General features: G+C 50.4%; 1 protein-coding gene across 2 annotated transcripts; it reads left to right on the top strand.

Annotated features, from left to right (window-relative positions):
- Nucleotides 1-739: 739 nt before the first annotated feature.
- SFTPD (surfactant protein D) lies at nucleotides 740-15,421 on the top strand. Of its 2 annotated transcripts, none has more exons than XM_032838803.1 (8): nucleotides 740-870; nucleotides 2,749-2,950; nucleotides 10,508-10,624; nucleotides 10,852-10,968; nucleotides 11,258-11,374; nucleotides 11,791-11,907; nucleotides 12,493-12,576; nucleotides 14,771-15,421. In XM_032838803.1, exons 2-8 carry the CDS (start codon nucleotides 2,752-2,754, stop codon nucleotides 15,142-15,144), a joined length of 1,125 nt encoding a protein of 374 aa, XP_032694694.1. In that variant the 5' UTR covers nucleotides 740-870; nucleotides 2,749-2,751; the 3' UTR covers nucleotides 15,145-15,421. The 2 variants fall into 2 exon arrangements, with proteins under 2 accessions (XP_032694694.1, XP_032694687.1); XM_032838796.1 differs by having other exon boundaries at nucleotides 741-870; nucleotides 14,768-15,421.
- Nucleotides 15,422-21,692: the final 6,271 nt, after the last annotated feature.

Raw genomic sequence — 21,692 nt, 5'->3', positions numbered from 1 at the left:
GAGGGTTTAACCCACTGAGCCATCCAGGTGCCCCAGAGATTGCCTTTGATAGCAAAGGCAAGAGGGTAGGCAACTGTCTTACAGTGATTGGAAGTTAGATTCCCCTTGGGGAGGACTGCAGCGGCGTATCAGCTGCTCAGGGGTCCAAACCAGTCACCTGAGTAATGCACAGGGCACACTTCAGCTAAAAAGGTGGGAGATAAGGGCAAGGAAGTTAAGGGAAGGCCAGCCCATAAAAGGCAAGAAGGGGTTTTTCTGAGATCTAAAGCAGGAAGTAAAAGACGACCCGCCACGTGGCAGTTCCCCCAGCCACTGCCCCCCTACCCCCAAGCTGCAGCCTCTACAGTTCCTCCACTTGCCCCGCCCCTGCCCGGATATGCCAAGGAGCTCCCCGCTCTTTCCTAATATCTGGGCAGTAATGTTGAGGTGAAGGAGGAAGAGAAGTGGGCACAGCAGGTCCTGGACCTTGGAATCGGCGGATGCAGGTCACACTGGCAATAGGGTAGATCATTGTGCAACTTGCCAGTCTTCTCTGGAGCTCAGATTTTTGGACACCTGTAAAATACAGACACTGATGATGCCGTATCACTCACGTGGGGCTTCAGGGGGTTCCCGGTGAGATCACAGCCTGAGGGTGCTCTATATACTCTAGGGAGATACGTGTGTACTGTTATGAATGTCAGTGGCAGGTTTCCAGAACCCAGGTGGAGGAGAGTGAGTCAACAAGGAAGAAATTGCCCCACTTGGTGGGAAGAGCTCTTAGCAGAACGGGGCTGGGCTGCTCAGGTTACAAGACAGGCATAAATAGCTGGTGCCTGCAAAGGAAAGCCTAGTTGGCCTGGAGATCCTGGAGGCCCAGAAGAAGCAACTGTGAGTGTTTCTGTCCTTTGCCGCCTTTTGATTTTCCCAATGCCTGGCGAATATCTCCATGCCCATATGGCTGATTTATCCCACTGGGGCTGTGGAGGCAGGGTCTGGGATGCTGTTCTGGTCTAGGAGGTGTGATGGGTGGGGGGCAGAGTGGGGTAGTGAGGGGTGCTCTTCTGCCCCTCACTGCTCCCTAAGTTCTCTGGGCCGGGGGAGGGTGGATCACTTGGCTGACATCCAGTTGGACCCCAGACACCACTGTCTGGAAGCCCCAGTGGAAAAAGCAATTTCAACTTCTCTCTTAGTTCCACCCCATTGCTGATTTCCTCAGGAAGAAGGGTGGTAGAGGAGAAAAACAGACCAGGCCTTCAGGGGCCTGGGTTCTAAGCCCATCCACGTACCAGCTGCCTGTGGGACATGGACATTCATGCTTCTCTCTTAGACTCAAATGTTTACTTTAAAAAATAGACTTACCGGACTAGGTCACTAATTTTCCAACCAATTTTCAGAGGAGACATTTTTCTCAATAAAATCTGAATCTGAAAGCTTGGCATGAGCACTCTGGGTTGAGGCGCCTGTGGCTTGGCCCACTCTATCTGTCGCCCCTGCTAAAATGCCTCTTCTGAATCGTACGTCTGAAAACCTGTGAGTTAGCTCTTTCCGAGGCCCCTTCCTCCTACTGCTGACCGTGCGGCCTTCTGTGGCATCTTGAGCAGCCGGAAAGAACGCCTGTTGCTTTCTGTTCTTCCCCAGATTTGGGGTGCGGAGCCCCAGAGCTGAGGTAACTGCAGACCAGTGGCCAATGCCCTTATTCCAGCCTGGGTCCTTGGGTGCTCATGACTGAGCTTCTGCCACAAGGCCTGGTGACCCCCTACTCCTTTGCACATGTCCCTCGGGCTTTGTTCCGAGCCTCTGCCACTCCCACAGGCTCTTTCCCTGCTCATAACTTTACAGTTTCTGTCTGAGAGAGGTAAAAGCCCAGGATTGCAGGTGACTCAGGCCCTGTACCTGCCCAGGTCTCACTTAGTCCCCAGGTCCCAGTCAGAGGGTAACTGGATGCCCCATGAGACATCTGCTGTTTCTTATCCCCAAACTAGCCTTCCCTAGACTGAACCCATCTCACACGTCCCCTTCTGCCATGAGGCCTTTCTTTCAAATTCTCTTAGGTCATCCAAGCAGAACGCAACATGTCCCGGGGCTCTCCAGCTGCTAATTTAGTATCTCTGAGAACTTTCACCTGAGTTCTCTATGGGAATTTCCTTACGGAGACAGTGTCTAGTCCAGGGATGGCAAATCACCTGGAAAACAAGCAACCATGTACACTCCTGTGCTCAGGATAGACATCACTAAGCATCTAGGACTAGGACTCCTTTTTAGAACAGTGCTGCCAATGATACAAATGCTAGTCCACCCAAGACAGCAAATGAGAGGAAATGGGTTTGCCTGGTCAGAGCTAAGCCACCTACCTTAATATTATAGGTAGGGAGAAGGAGGTCCAGCAAGGGGAAAGGTCCTTTCTAGAACTACCCAGTGAATCTTTCCCGATGGGGCATATGGCTTCAGTGAGGAATTCTACATCCTAGTCCCTGTGCCAATGGCAGTGTCCAAGGGAAGACCTGAGAAAGGACAACATGGGGCATCTGATAGGTGGATACTGCAGCCAACCCATGTCCTGGGTTCTGTCTGGTAACTCATGCTCTCTCAGGCCAGACCAAATGCTCACCTGGGCCTTACATGGCTTTGGAAGCCCTGTTGTTCTCAGCTCCATAGGATGGTGGGAGGTGGAAAGGTGCTTCTCCTGACTTGCAGGAGCTGGACCAAGCCCTAACCTATGTCCTAGGACCAAGAGCATGTCCTTTCTCTTTCTGTTCATCTGCCTAGGCCATGCTTCTCCTCCCTCTCTCCGTGCTGATGCTGCTCACACAGCCCCTGAGCTCCCTGGGAGCAGAAATGAAGACCTATTCCCAGAGAACAGCGGCCAGCACCTGCACCCTGGTCATGTGTAGCCCCATGGAAAATGGCCTGCCCGGTCGTGATGGACGGGATGGGAGAGAGGGCCCCCGGGGCGAGAAGGGGGATCCAGGTAGAGCTGGGGCCATGGGCTCGTCCTGGTGGAGAGGGGTGGGCATTGGAATTGTAACCAGCCGGGAACGTTGGATGTGCCGCTGTGGAAGGCTCAGAGGTGGACTTCTTCCTCCCCAGGGGTGGGTTTTCCTAAGACATTTGGTCTTTCTGAAACACTGCTTTACCAGTTGAAAACTGACCAGCCATTCTGAGCCCCAGGTGCCTCCCTCCACGACCAGCTGCCCTGACTCCTCCCCTGGAATCTTCTGAGTCCTCCCACCCCAAGAATGAGGAAATAGTGGGGACTTGGAATTTGTGGCTCTCCAGAACCTGGCCCCAGGAATTAATAGTTTTTCGTCCAGATTAAATGGTGTCTGTGCGGGGTGTGAAATATTTTTAATACTGCATGGAGAATGGGAAAGAAGAAGGTTCGGTGGCCCCAGACTCAGGTGTGATCGGAAGGATTTGCACTAGTACATTACAGAGAAAATGGAAGGAAACCCACATTTCTTTGTCCAGCTTTGTACTCGGGCATTCCCTGAGTAATTCATTTAACCCTACCAAACATTTCACAAGGAACTCTATTTGGCTGAGAACATTGTGACGCAGAAAGGTCAAATGACACCCATTGTGGAGGGGGAAAGACACGGGCTTGTGCATCAAACAGATCTGGGCTACAGAGCTAGGTCCATCTCCACAGCAGGGACCCACCCTGGGACAAGCCGGTGTCCCCGAGTCTCAGTTTGCTCATCTATGAGTGGGAATAATATCAACTGCATAGTGGCAACTGAGCCAAGCTTTGCTTTTTATTAAGTTCTCAGAATCAAGGTGTATCTTCCTGCTGGACCAGTCAGGTGAATTCTCATGAGGTTCCCAAAGGTACTGATTATTAAGGGAATTATCCAAGAAGTACTTCCCTTTAGGGGAGGATCTGGGTCTTGGTGGCAAGGTGTCAGAGTTCAGTGAACCAGTAACTAGGACAAGGGACCCACAGGCGCTGGGCTAGGGCAATGGTGGGGTCCACGGAGGTCTTTATCTTTCAGGAGTTTGCATTTTGGTTGGGGAGGAGGGAAACTAACAGCATTTAAGCTGGAAAGAATGGATAAGTTCCCAAACTTTGTAGGGTAAGGGATGAGTGAGTATCTCTGTGTATCTGTCCATCCTTTGCAGACAAAGTTCCTCCCAACATGAATGATCTGGTGCTTGGGGAAGGTCCCCTGGAAGGGAACTTAGAAGAAGGTGTCAGCATCTTAGAGAATCTCCACTCTCTCCAGCTCTCAGAGAGGCCCTGAATTAAATCCTAGAGAGCCCTTTTCTATGGTCACCCTGTGACCCTGCAGCATCCAGTGTGTCTGAGCTCTCGCCGTTTTGTGCAGATGCCTTCCCTTCCCACCCCACCCCCCGGCCCCATGCACACTCCGAGCCTGGCCTCGGGTCGGTGCTTGGAGAGAGAACCGTACCCCGCTGGGCCTGAGGACCAGGCTGCCGTCTGGCTCCTGGACTGCAGACACACTAGACACTCAACCATTATGGGTCTGAGAATTTCCTAGAAAACTTGGAGCACCTCAGAATCCTGACACAAGTTCGTCTGGCTGGGGCCAGAGTCTGCACTTATGACCCCGTCCCCTGCAGATGCTGACGCACAGGGTTCCAGATAGGCCAGAGAGAAGAAAGCCTTGAGCAGAGGTGGAGCGTGGAGTAGGGTCACTGTGCTAATGCCTCGGGCATATCATGGAGAGTCAGTAAGACACCACCCTGTTTTGGGGGCTGTATTTCCAGGGACAGTCCCCTTATTCCTCACCATCTCCAAGATCCCTGCCCAGAAGGATTCAGCAAGAGTCTCTCCGAGGGCATGCATCTCCCTCGAAATAAAGCCACACACCCCTCTGCAGCCTACAAGGACGTTCCGCCCTGCCTACTCCTCTGACCTTGCCTCCTTCTACTCTGGCCACTGGCTCCTTGCTGATCCCTAACCACACTCGCCACCCCCAGCCCTTCCCCCACCTACTTGGGACCCTCTCACTGCTCTCCCCATAGCCGTCCCTGTGGGTCACTCACCTTCCTCCCGGCTTTCCTCCCAGACCACCTTCTCCATGAGTCTGTCCCTGACCACCCTACTCGGAAGACACCACGCCCCCTTCCGACACTCTGTGCTTTATTTTTCCTCTGTGGCACTTACTCTGATCTAATAAACCCTAGGTTTATCTAATAAACTTAGGTTTATTACCTAGGTGGTACATTTTAACTTTTAGGATCCGTTTCTCTGCAGTTGGGATTAAGCTCCATGAGGAAGGGATCTGATTTTGTTCTGCTTCTCTCCCCGCCGCGTCCCCGCACTGAGGATGTTGTCTCCTGCACAGTAGTAGTTTCAGCGAGTACTTGTGGAATGAAGGGAGATGAAATGCAGTGGGAGGAGGGGTCTGCTGCGGTGAAGACCGGCCACATTGCTGGTCCATAAAGCTTCACTTCAGGCTGCACTAAGGGACAGGGATGGCCTTTGGGGGACACTAGGATGCAAAATTAGTGCTTTTTTTTTTTTTAAAGACTTTATTTATTTGAGAGAAAAAGACAGAGAGAGAGCACAAGCAGCGGGGAGGAGAAGAGAGAGAAGCAGGTTCTCCACTAGCAGGGAGCCCCACAAGGGGCTCGATCCCAGAACCCTGAGATCATGACCTGAGCTGAAGATAGACGCTTAAAGACTAAGCCACCCAGGTGCCACATAATTAGTGTTTTTGGAGGCATGGGTGCTTGCTGTTGAAGAGGGTGTCCCCTCTCCTGGCCTCTAGGGCTTGTGCATGATGGATGGGACACCTCCACCACTCCTTTTACTGGCCACCAGCCCAGCCAGGGAGGAGCTCAAGACAGGCTCTGCCTAGGGGCAGGACATCTCCACCCCAGCACAGGGCCCTGCTGAGTATGGGACCTGGGGCCCAAGCTGTAACTCTCTATGCTTCCATTGCATTCCCAGTGAGGATCGTAACCATGCCGAGCACAGATCTTCTCAGCCACCCATCCCAGGCATCAGCTGCTCGCCACCGGCTCGCTCTGGCCCAGGCAGTCCTGGTCTCTCCTCCCTTGGGAGCACAGTTTCCAAGTCTGAAATGTCACCTTCCCTCTGCAAGTCTAAGTCCTCCTTGCCCTGAAGTTCCATTTCTTCCTCTAGGAAGAGAGCTCTGGGCACGTGCGTGTGCTGGGGTTGGGGTGATGATGAGACGGGATGAGGGACATCTTGTGAATTGTCTTCCTCACTCCTGACCTATGCCTCACATTTGAAAATCCTATTACAAATCCCGTGCAGATAGGGACCTGGTGCTAACATTTGCGTGTTGCCCAGTGCCAAGCCTACGGTGGTCTTCCATAGATGGTTTCTTAGTGAGCAAGTAACTGAATGAATGAGTCAGCACCACCTGTCAGGTGTCATTTCTTTTTGCATGTGAATGTAGACAGTGGCTTTAGTCACAACAACCCAAATGCCAGGTGACAGGTGAATGGATGAACAAGACGTGTTCTGTCCACATGGTGGGACACTGCTCAGCCATACAATGGAATGAAGCCCCGAGACACACTGCCAAGTGGATGGCCCTCAAGGACATCACTCTAAGTTAAAAAAAAGCCAGACGTCGAAGGTCATAGGTTGTGGGAATCCATGTATACGGAATGTCCAAAGTAGGAAATAGAGACAGAAGGCAGACCAGTGGTGTCCAGGGGCTGGGAGGAGGGGGCGTGGGGGGACGATGGCTTAGTGGCTACGGTTTTTTTTTTGGGGGGGTGATGAAATGATTTTGAACTCAGTAGAGGAGGTAGTCACAGACCACTGCCACGGAACTGTGTGCTTGGAAAAGGTTAATGTGATATGAATTTCGCCTCAGTAAAAAAATAAATAAATAAATAACCAAATGAACAGAACTAAGAGTGTAAAACTCTTAGATAAGTCATCTACTCCCGTTAGTCTTCTGGAGGTAAATCTTGAGTAATGTCAGGACTAGACAGCCTTTCCAGAGTAACACGTCTTTCTAAGAATAGGCTTGATCATTTTTCCAATACAAAAATAATTTGCGGCCACTGAAGAAACGAGAAGAAAGTTAATATTACCTCGTGTCACGAGGAACAACTGGTCCCACTTCTGTATGTGCTTCTCCTGTGTCTTTTCCTGCTTGTGCACGTGCCCTACACACGCATGTACGCACTCGTGAAACAGGATCTCGTTGCACGTACTGATAACACAGGTAACAATCTGGTCTCTTTTCTAAAGTTTCAAGAGCATATTCCATTGCTTTTGCCTTTTTTATTTGAGGTGTAAATGACATATAACATTGTCTTTGTTTCCGATGCATGACATGATGATTCAATATTTGCATGTACGGTGAGATGATCACCGAAGAAGTCTCATCGGCGTCCATCACCATGCGTAGTACATACAATTTCTTTGTTATTGTGATGAGAACTTTTAAGATCTACTCCCTGACTTGTGGTAAACTTCAGAGAAATTGCCACAATAGCTCATGTATCAGCAATCTTTCTTGTTATTCTGTGGGATAATGACAGGACCCCATGGGCATATGATTATTCGAACAGCAAAAAAAAAAAAAAAATGGATGTGATTCCTCAGTGATTATGTAACTCTGCCAGCACCTTGACCAATTCTACGTGGCTGGGGTAACAAAAATTGCTCCTTTAAAGCCAGAGCATACCCCACTGCATGGGGTTAACTATGGGCCTACAGAGACAATTGGTGATCCCACTTTCTTTCTTTTTTTTTTTTTTTAAGATTTTTAATTTATTTGACAGAGATCACAAGTAGGCAGAGAGGCAGGCAGAGAGAGAGACAGAGAGAGAGAGATTGAGGGAGGAGGAAGCAGGATCCCTGCCTAGCAGAGAGCCCGATGCGGGACTCGATCCCAGGACCCTGAGATCATGACCTTAGCTGAAGGCAGCGGCTTAACCCACTGAGCCACCCAGGTGCCCCTGGGTAATCCCACTTTCTTGATGACTCAATTGGATAATGTACTTGGGGATGCCCTTATCTCCTGTGACAAGCCTTCTCCCATTTGCCAGGGATTCCTTATAATTAGGATATAGTTAAGGCTAGACCTTGAACAAAAAGAACTTCTTGATGGTTTTAACTCATAGTTGTTTATCCTAGAAACCACCTCTGTTGATATACAATTGCAAACGAAGGCTTTATTTAGCCAAACATACAACATACGACAGTCCTTCTGGGAAAAAGAGCCTCAAAACTCACTATGGGACTTCCAGGACTTAAATAGGACTGCAATATAAAATAAGCAAAACATTGTACTTGCTCATCAGGACTCCAAGTGATACTTCCCAGGCGCTGATACACTCAGCCAATCATTAATTGAAGTCAGAGAGGGACTTTTCCAGAACCGTGCCACTATTAACTGCCTGCTATTGCTACACCATTTGGGGTACGAGGAACTTCCTCACATGTTGTTTTAATATTTCAGTTAATTCCTGCAAGTTGTCCCTATTGATAGGGGATATTTGTGATCCATTAAATAAGATCAAGATATCCACTCATTTATGACAAAATTGGTAATTGGAGATCTTAGCTAAAGGATGTGATCAAAATTCTGGGCCTAATTCTTATTTTATGTTCATCCTTTTGCATGTGCTGATGCATGTACCGATTACTGCCCATCAGGACCCCTGGGAGCCATACCGCGCGGGCCCCTGGACCAAACCCTGGATAGATTCTAACTGTCGCACAGCCCACCGCCTCATTTCAGCCGGAAGCAGCCAGAGTGGCCATTGTCCCATTCCCTGATGGCAGTAAGGGTTACTATTCCAGGAGGAGGAATGAGTAAGGGACAGGCAGAGCTAGTTAGGGAGAAATTAGATAAGGGGCTATGTGATCAGACTCACAGAAATCCCCAAAATGTGGGGGTGTGGGGAAACCAGTGATAAAGGAACAAACCAGACCACCCTGCCCTAAGCATGTGGGGTGGGTGTCTTTTTTTAAGATAATCACTTGTGACCAACAAAAATAACCAGACCTTAATAAAGAAGTAAGCCATTGAAGGTATCATCACTAGTCCTGCTCAATGGTGATAGAGAGGTTAAAAGGATTTAAGTTTCCTGGTTAGCTTTCTAGAAAAGACCAACCCTAAAGGCCCGTAGGGACAGCCCTATTGGGATCCCTCTCATTCCTGAGAGCTTTTTACTGTATCCTTGCTTAATAAACTTCTATTGCTTTACACACACACACACACACACACACACACACACAAAGAAAGAAAGAAAAAGAAAAGAAATACCTACTCTCTGAGCAACTTTCACATATGCGATCCTGTATTCTCAAGTCTAGTGCCATGCGGCACATGACATCCCCAGAACTTATTTTATAACTGGACATTAGTATCTTTTGACCGCTGCGAGCCATTCTACCCACTTCCCAACCCACCTCTGGCAACCATCAATCTGTCCTCTGCATCTATGAGTTTATTGTTTTCATTTGTTTGTTGGCTCATCTGTTTGGATTCCATATATAAATGGGATCACATGGTATTTGTCTTTCTGTCTGACTTATTTCATCTAGCATAAGGCCCCCAAAGTCCATCCACGTGGTTGCAAATGGCCAGATTTTGTTCTTTTTTGGGGCTGAGGAATATTCCATCATATATACACCTGCATTTTCTCCATTCATTCATCCATCGATGGACACCTAGGCTCTAAGCTCTCTCCATGTCTTGGCTACTGTAAACAATGCTGCAGTGAACATGGCGGTCCCCATCTTTTTGAATTAGTATTCTTGCTTCCTTTAGATAAATACCCAGAAGGGGAACTGACGGGTCATATAATAATTCTACTTTTAATTTTTTGAGAAACATTCGTTCTGTTTCCCTCAGTGGCTGCGCCAATTTATGTTCCCACCAACAGTGCACAAGGGCTCCCTTTTCTCCACATCTGGACCAACACTCATTATCTCTTGTCTTTTCTTTTCTTTTTTAAAGATTTTATTTATTTATTTGACAGAGAGAGATCACAAGTAGGCAGAGAGGCAGGCAGAGAGAGAGGAGGAAGCAGGCTCCCCGCTGAGCAGAGAGCCCAATGCGGGGCTCGATCCCAGGGCCTGAGATCATGACCTGAGCTGAAGGCAGAGGCTTTAACCCACTGAGCCACCCAGGTGCCCCCTCTCTTGTCTTTTCTGACCATAACCTTTCCAACAGGTGTGAGGTGCTATCTCATTGTGGCTTTGATTTGCAGTTCCCTGGTAATGAATGCCAGGTGTCCTTCCTGATAGAAACTTGGGTTCTGAGAAGGGGAGAACAAGGAGTCCACAATCAAGGGTAAATGCTGACAGATTGCCTGCTGTAAATACTTTGGACAAGCCCAGTCATGTGGGTCTTGGTTTGAACCCGCAGCCAACTCTGGCAAGCCTGTTTTCTTACCTGTAAGATGCCCATTTCCTGGATTACCACAGGACCAAGAGTGTGGAGATGGAACATCTACACCCTGTAGAATCTTGAAGGCATGCAAGGGGCCTGATGGTACACGCAGCTGGTTCCTCCTGGGCCCAAGGCCAGGTTTATACCCATCTCTTCTGCCACTACAGGTTTACCAGGAGCTGTAGGGAGAGCCGGGACGCCTGGCCCAGCTGGCCCAGTTGGGCCCAAAGGGGACAATGGCTCTGCTGGAGAGCCTGGACCAAAGGGAGACTCTGGACCATCTGGTGAGCAGCTGGGCATGGAATGCGGCAGTCTGCAGGAGCTGCCTCCCCTGGGATAGGCTGGTAGACGTGCACAGATCCCATCCCAGGAAGAAAGAGGAAGGTTGTTGAAAGGTGGCACTGGGTTCTTTCAGGGAAGACTGGAATTGCTGCTGCTGCTCTTGTTTTTTCATGTGCTCCCACCTCCAACAAGATTTAGTGTCACTGACTAGGCTGGTGCTTTCCCCCAGGACCTCCAGGACCTCGAGGTGTGCCTGGTTCAGCTGGCAGAGAGGGTCCATCAGGGAAGCAGGGGAGCATAGGACCTCAAGGCCCACCTGGCCCAAAAGGAGAGGCCGGTCCCAAAGGTAGGTGGTTGGTATATAGGCGGTCTGGGAGGGAGAAAGGAGGAGTTCGGTGGCATTCCGGGACAAGCTTGAAATGCCAGAGGGTCAGCGCTGGGTAGACTGCATCGTTGTGGCCCCTTCCCACCCTCCCATTCCCACACTGATGACATCTTCCTGGTCGCCTCCACGGAGGAAGCCCAGTAAGGAACACCTTGTCCCCAATTCTCTCTCTCGTCCTGGAGCGGTGGGTGAAAACTCCTCTACTGATCACATTCTCAGCAGCATTTGTCCCAACTGGTTCCTTCCTCAGGAGAAGTGGGTGTGGCAGGCAAGCCGGGCTCTGTGGGGACACGAGGCCCCACGGGTGTTAAAGGAGAGAGAGGGGCCCCCGGTGAGCGAGGAGCCCCCGGGAATGCTGGGGCGGCAGGTGAGTGATGGAAGGAGCTAGGGCCGGGCTCCAGTTCCCTTGTGTCCCCCTGGGGCTGTTGACGACCACCCCACCCCCCACCACTCATCACATCAGAGCTGACATGACTGGGCTGGGTAGGGGTGAAGGGGGGAGCGCAGAGATCTATGTCCAAGGAGGGTGACTGCTGGGCTCTGTGAGCTGTCTGCATCAAGGGAGAATGACACTTGAGCAACAGGGCTAGTCTGGGTGCCAGAGGGGTGGGTCATTTGTTGATGGGACAGTCAGTGTATGGAGGGAGGGCATGGCTGGGTTCTGGGAAGAGTCCATACAGGGGAAGGGGGGCCATAGGCTAGTTGGACGGTCCATGTCCTGGGAGGCTGAAAATTCTGGAAAATGTGTACAGAGCTCACTCAGCTCTTTTTCTGTGATCCCAGGACCTGCTGGAGCCATGGGTCCGCCGGGACCTCCAGGTGCCAAAGGACCCCCAGGACTGAAGGGGGACAGAGGTGCTCCTGGGGACAAAGGCGCGAAGGGAGAGAGTGGGATTCAGGGTAAGGTGGAATCTGTCAGATTTGGGATTCCCATGGGGTGCGGGCAGGGGAGGGAGGTGGTGCTTTTTCTATCAGGATAACTTATCCTCTCGGACTTCGGCCGCATTAATCATGGGGAGTGGTGGGAAGCAGGAAAGCTAGCAGGCACGAAGGCAGGAGAATTAGGCTCTGGTTCTAGACTTACTTCCTGGAGGGCAACCCTGAGCTGTTTTCCATCTGATCACGGGGGAAAGCATATCCTGCTTCCCAATTCAAAGGATAGCTCAGAGTATCAAATAGCCCAATGGATGGGAAATATTCCCATGCCCCCAAAAGGAGGTGCGATGGGATCCCCAGAATTTGGAGTTCAAATGTCATGCAGTTAGTGTCCGTAAGGTGCAGGGACCTGCTTGTGGGACAGTTTGTTCATAGTAGAACTACGGGAAATCTGGGGGCAATAGGGGCCAGTTATATCAGCAGATGTGGGCTTCTGAGGACCCACCCCCAGGATGTGCCTGCAGCTGGTCACCCTTCCTGGAGGCCTAGGATCTGGGCTGATCCCAGACTCTGTTGGGCTCACCTTCCCTCGGCCTCTCTCTTCGGCAGACATCACTGCTCTGAGGCAGCAGGTGGAGGCCTTACGTGGACATGTACAGCACCTCCAGAACGCCTTCTCTCAGTACAGGAAAGGTAAGTTCCTGGACCTGAATGGAGCCAGACATTGAGACTAGGCCCCTGACTGGGTCTGGGCCTTGCTTTGGCATTGGCTGGGCTTGGGTCTAGGATTGGAATGGGTTGGGACTATATTTAGGGCTCTACCTGGCTCTGGGACGGGGTCTGGGGCAGAGAATAGGACTGGGACAGAGCATACTCCGGGGTCTGCAAGTGGACACAAGAGACAGTTAAGAGGATGTGGCCATATCACCAGTTCAACAGGGTGACCGAAGTAGGATGGACGTTATCAGGTGCCATGATGCCCCCCAGCATCACAGCCACCTGTGGCCTGCTCAATGCCCTGAACCCTGCTTACCCTATGTCGGTCCCTGTGATAGACTGTGGACACCCAACCTAGGGTGCATTTCTTATGTATGCGGGACCCTGTGTGCACATGCCCAGGGGCATTGCTTCACAGCCCAAGGCAGCAGAGAATCCAGGCACTGTTCTGAGAGCTGGGGCTGGGATGCTGCCCTTGGGGTTCAAGGCTGGTGGGGGTTTGGCCTTGCCGTGTGGCCATCAGGTGCCTCACCTGGACATGCCTATGGTCCTGGCAGGGGGCTGGCCACCTCTGGGCTCCAGCCAGTGCTCTGCCTGCACCTGTCCGGGTGTTTCAGCCACCCTGGAATGCTGCTGAGTCGGGGCCCCCAGGACACAGTGTCCTGTGCCATTCAGAACCTCCACCTCAGTCCTTGACTGCCCCAGCTCTCATCTGCTCGACCTGACTTCAGCTCTAAGTCTGCATCATTCATCCAATCTCCCTGATCCAAAAAAAAAAAAAGAGAGAGAGAGAGAGAGAGAGAGAGCGACGTTTTCTGAAGGAGTAAAGCATAAAGGGGCCTGGCTGGGTAGGACACATGGTCAGTCCCTAAGTACCTAAGTAGCAAGGACGAGAGTTTCAGACATTGGTTATGTCCTCCTCCCTCCACAAACATGCACATGTGTTCACTCATTCCTATGCCCACCGCTGCACACCAAGCAGAACATGTCCGCAGGCCCCCGCCATGTGTGTGTACTTATCGCTTAGCCCACACCGTGACATTCATGAGCACGAGCAGAGGCGTGCACGCCTATCTGGATGGTGCGTGCTACCATCCAGATCTGGGCTATGCGCCCAGAGGCAGGAATGTAACGTGAACCCTCACGCGGGCCCCGTGCAGGCCAGCGCCAGGGGCCACAATGCTCCAATCCATCCTTGGGGAGCATCCGTCCCCTGAGCCCAGGCTGAAGCTACTGAGGAGGGAGGCCCAGGGAGGACAAGGCACAGCCCTCTAGGGAGCCCAGAGGACTTTCATCCCTGAGCCCAAAAGCCAAAGGGATGAGGATGGGATGGACTAAAGAGAGATGCTTGGTAAATCACATGGGTGATGCTTTTATGAGGTGTATGCCCACTTTAGAAATAAGGAATTAGAAACCCTGAAAAGGGGGGGGGTGACTTTCCTTTGCCCATCTAGACAGCCAGTGCCAGGTTGGGGCGAAACACCTGGCTTCAGATTCCCAGAGAGAGCTCTCCCGAATCCCTCCCCCTGCCTCCGCTCAGGTGCTTTCATCCTCCCACCCAGTACCCCAGGAAGGCTGGTTGGCTGGGACATCACCCTCACCCACATGCGTACCAAGGGGCCAACATGGGGTTGTGGTGAGTGCAGAGATGAGAGCATCTCTCGGATGCCCCCTGTTGCCCCCCACCCATCACACGGCAATCCCCAGACATGCTCCTAGGCAGGGTCCGTTTTTCACACTCTTAGAAAGTGCACCAGCCGCCACACTCATCTCCCAGGCCAAAGTTGATCCAATCCCCACTGGCCACAGCACACGACGTGGGGTGAAGTAGAAAGAGCATATTCCAGCTCTAGGGTCCCAGCAAACAAGGTTTAATCCCAACCCTACATTTGGCGGGCCTGTGACCTTGGGCCCCTTACTTAACCTCCCAGACCTCCAGGGTCCTCACCTATAAGTACAGACCACAAGACCTTCTCCTACCATGCACTGTGAGGTCAGGGGTGCTCTGGACCCAAGTGCCTCACTTTTATCCTATCTGGTGCCCTGATACCCCATAGGGGAGGCCTGGGGTTGGTGGGGGGCTCCAGTTGGAGCACAAAGTTCTTGGAGCCCCTGAGCTCAGGCCAGGTGTTGCCATAACCCCAACCTGGCTCTCCTCTTCTCTTAGTAGACCTCTTCCCCAATGGCCGAGCTGTCGGGGAGAAGATCTTCAAGACAGGAGGTTTTGAAAAGAATTTTGAGGACGCGCAGCTGGTGTGTATGCAGGCCGGGGGACAGATGGCCTCCCCACGCTCTGTAGCCGAGAACGAGGCCGTGCAGCAGCTGGCCACTGCTCACAACAAGGCTGCTTTCCTGAGCGTGACCGACGTCAAGACAGAGGGCAAGTTCATCTATCCCAGCGGGGAGCCCCTGGCCTATTCCAACTGGGCCCCTGGGGAGCCCAACAACAATGGTGGCTCAGAGAACTGTGTGGAGATCTTCACCAACGGCAAGTGGAATGACAAGTCCTGCGGGGAGCAGCGCCTGGTGGTCTGCGAGTTCTGAGCCGCCGGGATGCGGGCTGCACCGGGGAGCCTGGCCAGCGAGTGGGGGCCCAGGCCTGTGTGCTGCCAATGCCGCGGTCAGATGGGGCCGCCCCTGCTGGCCAGGGCTTCTCCACAGAGCTGTGGGCAGAGGCACGAAGGCAGGTCCCCGCACAGTGCCTCTCTCAGAGTCAAACAGCTTCGCACACGGAAGACCTGTCAGAGGAAGAAGGGGCCGGTGCTTTCCCAGCTGCAAGGAATAAAATTGGGTCCCCAAGACCTCCCCATGGCAAAGTCCAGTGGCTTCTCCTCGGCTGTTCTCCTCCTCCTCGAGCTGTCAGCCACGTTCGACCAGCTGCCCGGCCCTGCCCTTCCCTCTTGCCCCTTGGGGCTTCCAGAGCCGCACTCTTGCTGACTTTCGTCCCAGCCTCATCAGCCATGTTTTCTCTTCCCTCCTGCTTCTTGACGGCTTCATGACGCCATGCTGGCCTCTGCTTTCCCTCCGTTCTCTTCTGCCCTGACTCTCACTCCGGGTGGGACTCATTCTGTCCAAGGCTTCCAATTCCTTCTCCTGACGGCTCCCGTATGCATATCCCTGTTGGGGACCTCTCCCTGAACCCCAGGCTCCTCTAGCCAATTCAAGCTGGAGCGCCAGGGCTGGTGGGCCTCTTAGTTCAAGGCCGGAGCCCAGGAAGCGGCAGAGGACAGGGGACAGGCAGAGGACTCACGTGTCAGTGAGTGTCTGCTTCCCCGACTGTATGGCCCTATGCCCAGTAGACTGGGCCTCATCCTTACACAGCCCCGGATTTCTCTCTCTCTTCAGGTCATATGACTGCCTCTTGATCCACAGGAGGGAGTTCCAGCCACACAACCCTAGACCCATCCGCAATCTCGGGCCTGGACAGTGTCCAGCCGTGCTTACGTTTATCCCCCCAGCCCACCTCTGGCCTGGCAATGCCCGGAAGGTTCTTTCCCCACTCCGCCTCAGAGGTGATCTCGTCAAAGGCTCCTCATTTTACAGCTATGGAAACCAGGACGCGGAGTGGGCAGGGCGGCGCGCCAGGCCACAGGCGGGATCAGCACTACAGCTCAGTCCCGTGACAAAGGTCATCGGACCTCAGAGCTTAGACTTTGGGCCAGTAAATATTTAGGTCAAAGGCCTCTGTATAAATTTAGTTGACTTTATTACATGGTAGTCCAACATTTTTTTTTCTTGGTATTTTCTTTTTTTTTCAAATTTAGTGTTTTTAATTACAATTAGTTAGCATACGGTGTTACATTAGTTTCACGTGTAGAATGTAGTGATTCAGCATTTCGGTACATCACCCTGTGCTCATCAGGATGAGCACCACAAAGAACGTAAACAAGAGATGCCTGGGTGGCTCAGTCGGTTAAGCGTCTGCCTTCGGCTCAGGTCATGATCTCAAGGTCCTGGGATCGAGCCCCGCATCGGGCTCCCTGCTCAGCGGGGAGCCTGCTTCTTTCTCTGCCTGCTGCTCCTCCTACTTGTGCTCTCTCTCTCTCTCTCTCTGGCATTAAAAAAAAAAAAGGAAGTAAATGACACCCATGCTTAAGAAATTGGAATGACACATGAGGGAAGCACAGGCAGGCTCCTAGGAGGCGATCCCCTTCCCCTAGACAGAAAGCCAACCGCTCTGTCCCTTATTCCCAGACATCACAAGTTCTGCCCTGTCAGACCCTTCCTCAGTGGATTCCCCAGTTGGGGCCCAACACTCCTGCAGCCACGTCTCGTACATAGGACAGCTGCCTGAAAACAAAATCCTCATCTCCCACGAGCACACGGCTCAGGCTCTGTGCCATGATCTTTCTCCTGTTACTAAAAGAAAAATCCCCAATTCCTGGCAGCTTCGGAAATATAAGTCAGTTCCAGAGTAAGAGCAAACAACTTGGTAGCACACAGGCCACACCTGGACACACTCGCTAAGGGGGCTTAGAAAGGCCTTTCTGGGTTTTTTTAATTGCAAATAAGAGCAACTGAAATTGAATTTTAAGCGACATAGGAGCATTTCTTCTAAGAACAGAGAGTTCTGAGTTGGCCAAGGAGGACAGGGAGATGGGAGACAACGTCGCGCTGTCTCCCTGGCTTCTGCATCCTCTCCTCGTCCTCCTTTCCACCCCAGCTTCTTCTTCCCGCTCTCACCACTGCCCATGTAGGGGGAAACGTGTGTCCCAGAGATTGCCACACAGAGATGAGAAGCTCTTGCTTGATAGCAATTCAAAACGAGTCCATCTCAGATGCCCGCCTCTGGTCCAATCACCTAAACCTGGAGGGTAGGTCTGCATGGAACAATATGGCCACTGGGATCCATGTGGAATCCACTGGAAATGGAGGTTTGGGTAGACCCTCTAAAAGGGATCACTGCCCATCCCAACTCTCAAGCCGAGGCTATTTCTTGACAAGAGAGAAGGAAAGAGTGCAGCACTATGTGACTCAGTCTGAGGGAAAGAAATCTCCTGGTGTGTTGAAGGCTAGGAACGCCAAGACCCCAGACACTAGAAACAGACGGCAGATCTACCAGCACCACGAGACCACAGGGTGCTTGTTTGCTCTCCAGCTCCGAGAACAAGCAAGGAGGGTTATTCGGGCTCTGTAGACACAGCCTGACTCATGCAGAGGACTGAGGCAAGTATTTCAGAGAATTCAGGCCCGAGCCCATTTCTGAGTGTAGAGGCCTCCCTTGCAAGTACCTCTATCATGGGCAAAAGTCAACACAGATCTTAAACCTTACCAGCCCCATCCCAACCATTGAAGCCCTGGTCCCTGGTTTAGTAGCCTAGGTGCCAAGTAAAGCCAGGGCTGTGTGATTCTTGGGTTCTCAGGAGATGTTGTGACCCTCACAGTGCCAGGTGACATCATGGGAGCAGGCTGGGATCCTTCCCCGTTTGGATGGGGGACAACCACAGCAGTTTCATAAGGAAGGCCCTGCTCAGTTTAACAGAAGATTCTCAAGTCACTTCCTGGTTCTCGACCCTCCTGGCGCCAAACTAGCCCACGACCCGCAATGAAGAACCAGCGGGGAGACCTCTGACGTTTGCTCTTCCCGGATCCTAGCTTCCTTCCGAATTCCCTTGATATAAAAGGGAACCGCTTATGTTGAGGGCATTCTCCATCTCTCTTATCTTTTGCAAGTCCCAAGTCTACCCAAGGATAGAGTGTGCTTGGCTTTTCAAGTCACCCGTGTCTTCTATGCAAGAGCAGAGAAACCAGGTTTCTATCAGGAGGAGTAAAATAGGAATTTATATATCAAATATTTGTCCAGGCACTGGTTACAAGGTGGAAATGGTGGGTCCCGCCCTCATAGATGTTGCAGCTCTGCATACCCCTAACATTAGAGGTAAGCCGCAGACTGTGTTCCAGCAATGGGCAATCGAGATGCTCAACGATTAGAATTACATTAGAATCTAACTGAATCAGAATGAGTGGGGGAGTCTAAAACTCTTTAAGGGGGAGAATAGGGAGCTGTCTCCTTGCGGAATCTCTAGGCTCCTCAGACTCTCACTATTGTTCAGGGGAATTGTCTGTGACTGAGGCCTCTCAGTTGTGTTCTGTAGATTCGATCGTTTTCCAACAATATTTCAATGAGGGAGGCCTTAGGAAGGCTTGTGACATGTGTCACCTCTGGGAGGACGCAGATGAGGACCAGTGCACACCCCTCAAGTGCCCTCTTTTCTGCTGCCACTGTGATCACAGAAGGCATCAGTGGCTAGCCGGTCACTGTACAATCCAGCATTCTGGAAACCTGAGCAGATTCACGGAGCACAGCTGTCCTTGTGCATCCGAGGTGATCACTGCATCCGCTTGGGCTCCAGTGAGATTTGCGGGTTGTAACGGTAGCATCCATAGCCCATCCTTAACCACGGCACACCAGATAGTAGCCTCCGTGCCCTCCCTTTATTTGAGCAGTGTAATCTTTCAGACCACCTGCCTCAAACCCCTTTGAGCCCAGAGGGACACATGCGGGCCCTGCCTGAGCAAAATGGTACTTTTATTTTTTTTAGTACGTCGGCAGAATGAATGGAGTAAATACATGAAAGAGTTGAGTGAATGAAATCCTCAATTCCTACTTGCAAGTCTGTTTGTAGGGCTCCTACAAGATGTTTCCAGGCACTTTGATCTGAGGAAATAGCGCTGCGTCTTCACCACCAGGTTTTCTGCCCTTTTTTTGAGATCCCTGAACACTGCGTTTCGGGTGTGCGTGGCTGGGCCCAGGCCAGGGTTGAGAGGTCAGGTGGCAGCCTGGGGCCAAGCACGGGCAGCCTGTGACCAGAGAGCTGGGTCAGGGCAAGAAGAGGAGGGAACAACTGGGGCTGGGTTTTGAGCCAGCCTCATGCCTGGCCTTCTGGATGCCTGAGTTTGCCGGAGACTCCATCCCAAGTCCTTTAAGGACCTCATCAAGTGATTCCTAAGCTCTTAGGAAAGAATAAACATCCTAGAACAGTGAGAAAAATTTTTAAAATAATGAGAATGGGGATGCATGGGTGGCTCAGTCGGTTGGGCATCTGACTCCTGATGTCAGCTCAGGTCATCGTCTCCAGGTCCTGGGATAGAGCCCCAAGTCTGGCTCTATGCTCAACATGGAGTCTGCTTCTCTCTCTCTCCCTCTCGCCTCCCCCCACTCACACATGCTTTCTCTCTTTCAAATAAACACAATCTTTAAAATAAATAAATAAATAAATAAATAAACAAAAAATAATGAGAATGGACTTGGCCATTTTACGTTAAAAGGTTTTATAAAGCTAACCAAGTTAGTATATTAGTGGTGCTGGGATAGAGACAACGATGTGAAAACCCACAAGTACAACCCGGGTCCAAGGATGGGTATGTACACATTTGTATCATCTATGCATGATAAAAATAGAATACCAAAATAGTAGGAAAATGATGATAGCTCAGCTAATAATGGTTAAGCATTTAGAGAAAAAATTAAGTCAGATGCTTTTAGTTACATATAAAAATCAAAATCAGAAGAAAATAGAAGTGATGATTCTATAGTCTTGGAGGGGGTAAAAAGCTATCTAAGGGTGATAACAGAGAAGAAAATCCAAAATGATACTATTGATATGTCAGACAACACAAAAAATATATAAAACTTCTCTGTCAAAAAGTAAAACCCGGGGCGCCTGGTGTGTCAGTGGGTTAAAGCCTCTGCCTTTGGCTCAGGTCATGAACCCAGGGTCCCGGCATCGAGCCCTGCATCGGGCTCTCTGCTCCACGGGGAGTCTGCTTCTGCCTCTCTCTCTGCCTGCCTCTCTGCCTACTTGTGATCTCTGTCTGTCAAATAAATAAATAAAATCTTAAAAAAAAAGTAAAACCCAAAATAAATGAAAACTAAGATATTGATTTATTTGTAAAGCACATAAGAGAAAAAACAGTAAGAAACTGATGAATAAGGAAAAATGGGATTAGAATGAGAAGAAAAAATTCATAAAAGAAGGAATACTTATGTCCAATAGTATTGAAACATGAAAAAATGCAATCTTAGCAGTAATTAAAAAAAAAAAAAACTAAATTCAGCAACACCACGTGTCCCAAAATCTACAGAATAGAGTTAAAGCTATATTCAAGGGACATATGCTTTATTTTCATTATTACAAAAAAATTTTTTTTTAAGATTTTATTTATTTATTTGAGAGAGGGAGAGAGCATGAGAGAGATCAGGAGCAGGGTAGGGAAAGGGTAGAGGGAGAAGCAGACTCCCCAGTGAGCAGGGAGCCTGATGCAGGACTTGATTCCAGGAACCTGGAATCAAGATGTGAGCTGAAAGCAGATGCTTAACTGACTGAGCCACACAGGCACCCCACAAAAAGTTTTTTTAAAGCAAGAACTGAAAATAATTGAACTAAGTATTCATCTTTTTAAAACAAATTTCTCAAGCAACAAAAAGCAAAGGAAGGACAAAACAAAGTGAAACTGATAAAATATAAAGTACATAAAAATTATAGAGATGATAAATTAACCCAGAAATCAGATTTTTAATAAGCCAAATGGGAAACACACATCTTGATAAATCTATATAAGAAAAAAAACACAACGAAACACCAATATGCACCATATAGTTGACCTTTGAACCACACAGGTTTAGACTGTGTGGGTCCACTTACATGTGGATTCTCTTTTTATAAATACAAGATAGTAGTATAAATGTTCCCTCTCTTCCTGATGGCTGAATTACATTTTGTTTTCTGTAGTTTACTCTGTTACAAGAATACAGTGTATAATATGTGTAACAATACAAAACGTGTGTTCCTTGAGCCTTCGTGTTATGCGTATGGCTTTTGGTCAGCGGTAGGCTATTAGTCAAGTTTTGGGAAGACAAAAGTTACACATGGGGGTTCAACTTCTTGGGAGGTCAGTGTCCCTAAGGTCTGCTAGTCAAGGGTCAGCTCTCCAGCAGTAAGAAAGGCACTATAACCACAGATACGAAAAAGACTCAAAGAACTTTGAAGGCAATCTATTCACTCTTTTTGGTGTTGACCTGGCTTAAAGGCAGCTAGGACAAATGGACATGGCCATCCCTCCACAGCCCTCCCTCACTTGGACTCTGTGGC

This window comes from Lontra canadensis, unplaced genomic scaffold (assembly GCF_010015895.1).
Source record: "Lontra canadensis isolate GAN:19392208 unplaced genomic scaffold, GSC_riverotter_1.0 scaffold3, whole genome shotgun sequence".
NCBI lineage: Eukaryota > Metazoa > Chordata > Mammalia > Carnivora > Mustelidae > Lontra > Lontra canadensis.
The sequence above is the reverse complement of the archived record's forward strand: the minus strand, read 5'-3'. Positions and strand labels throughout refer to the sequence as shown.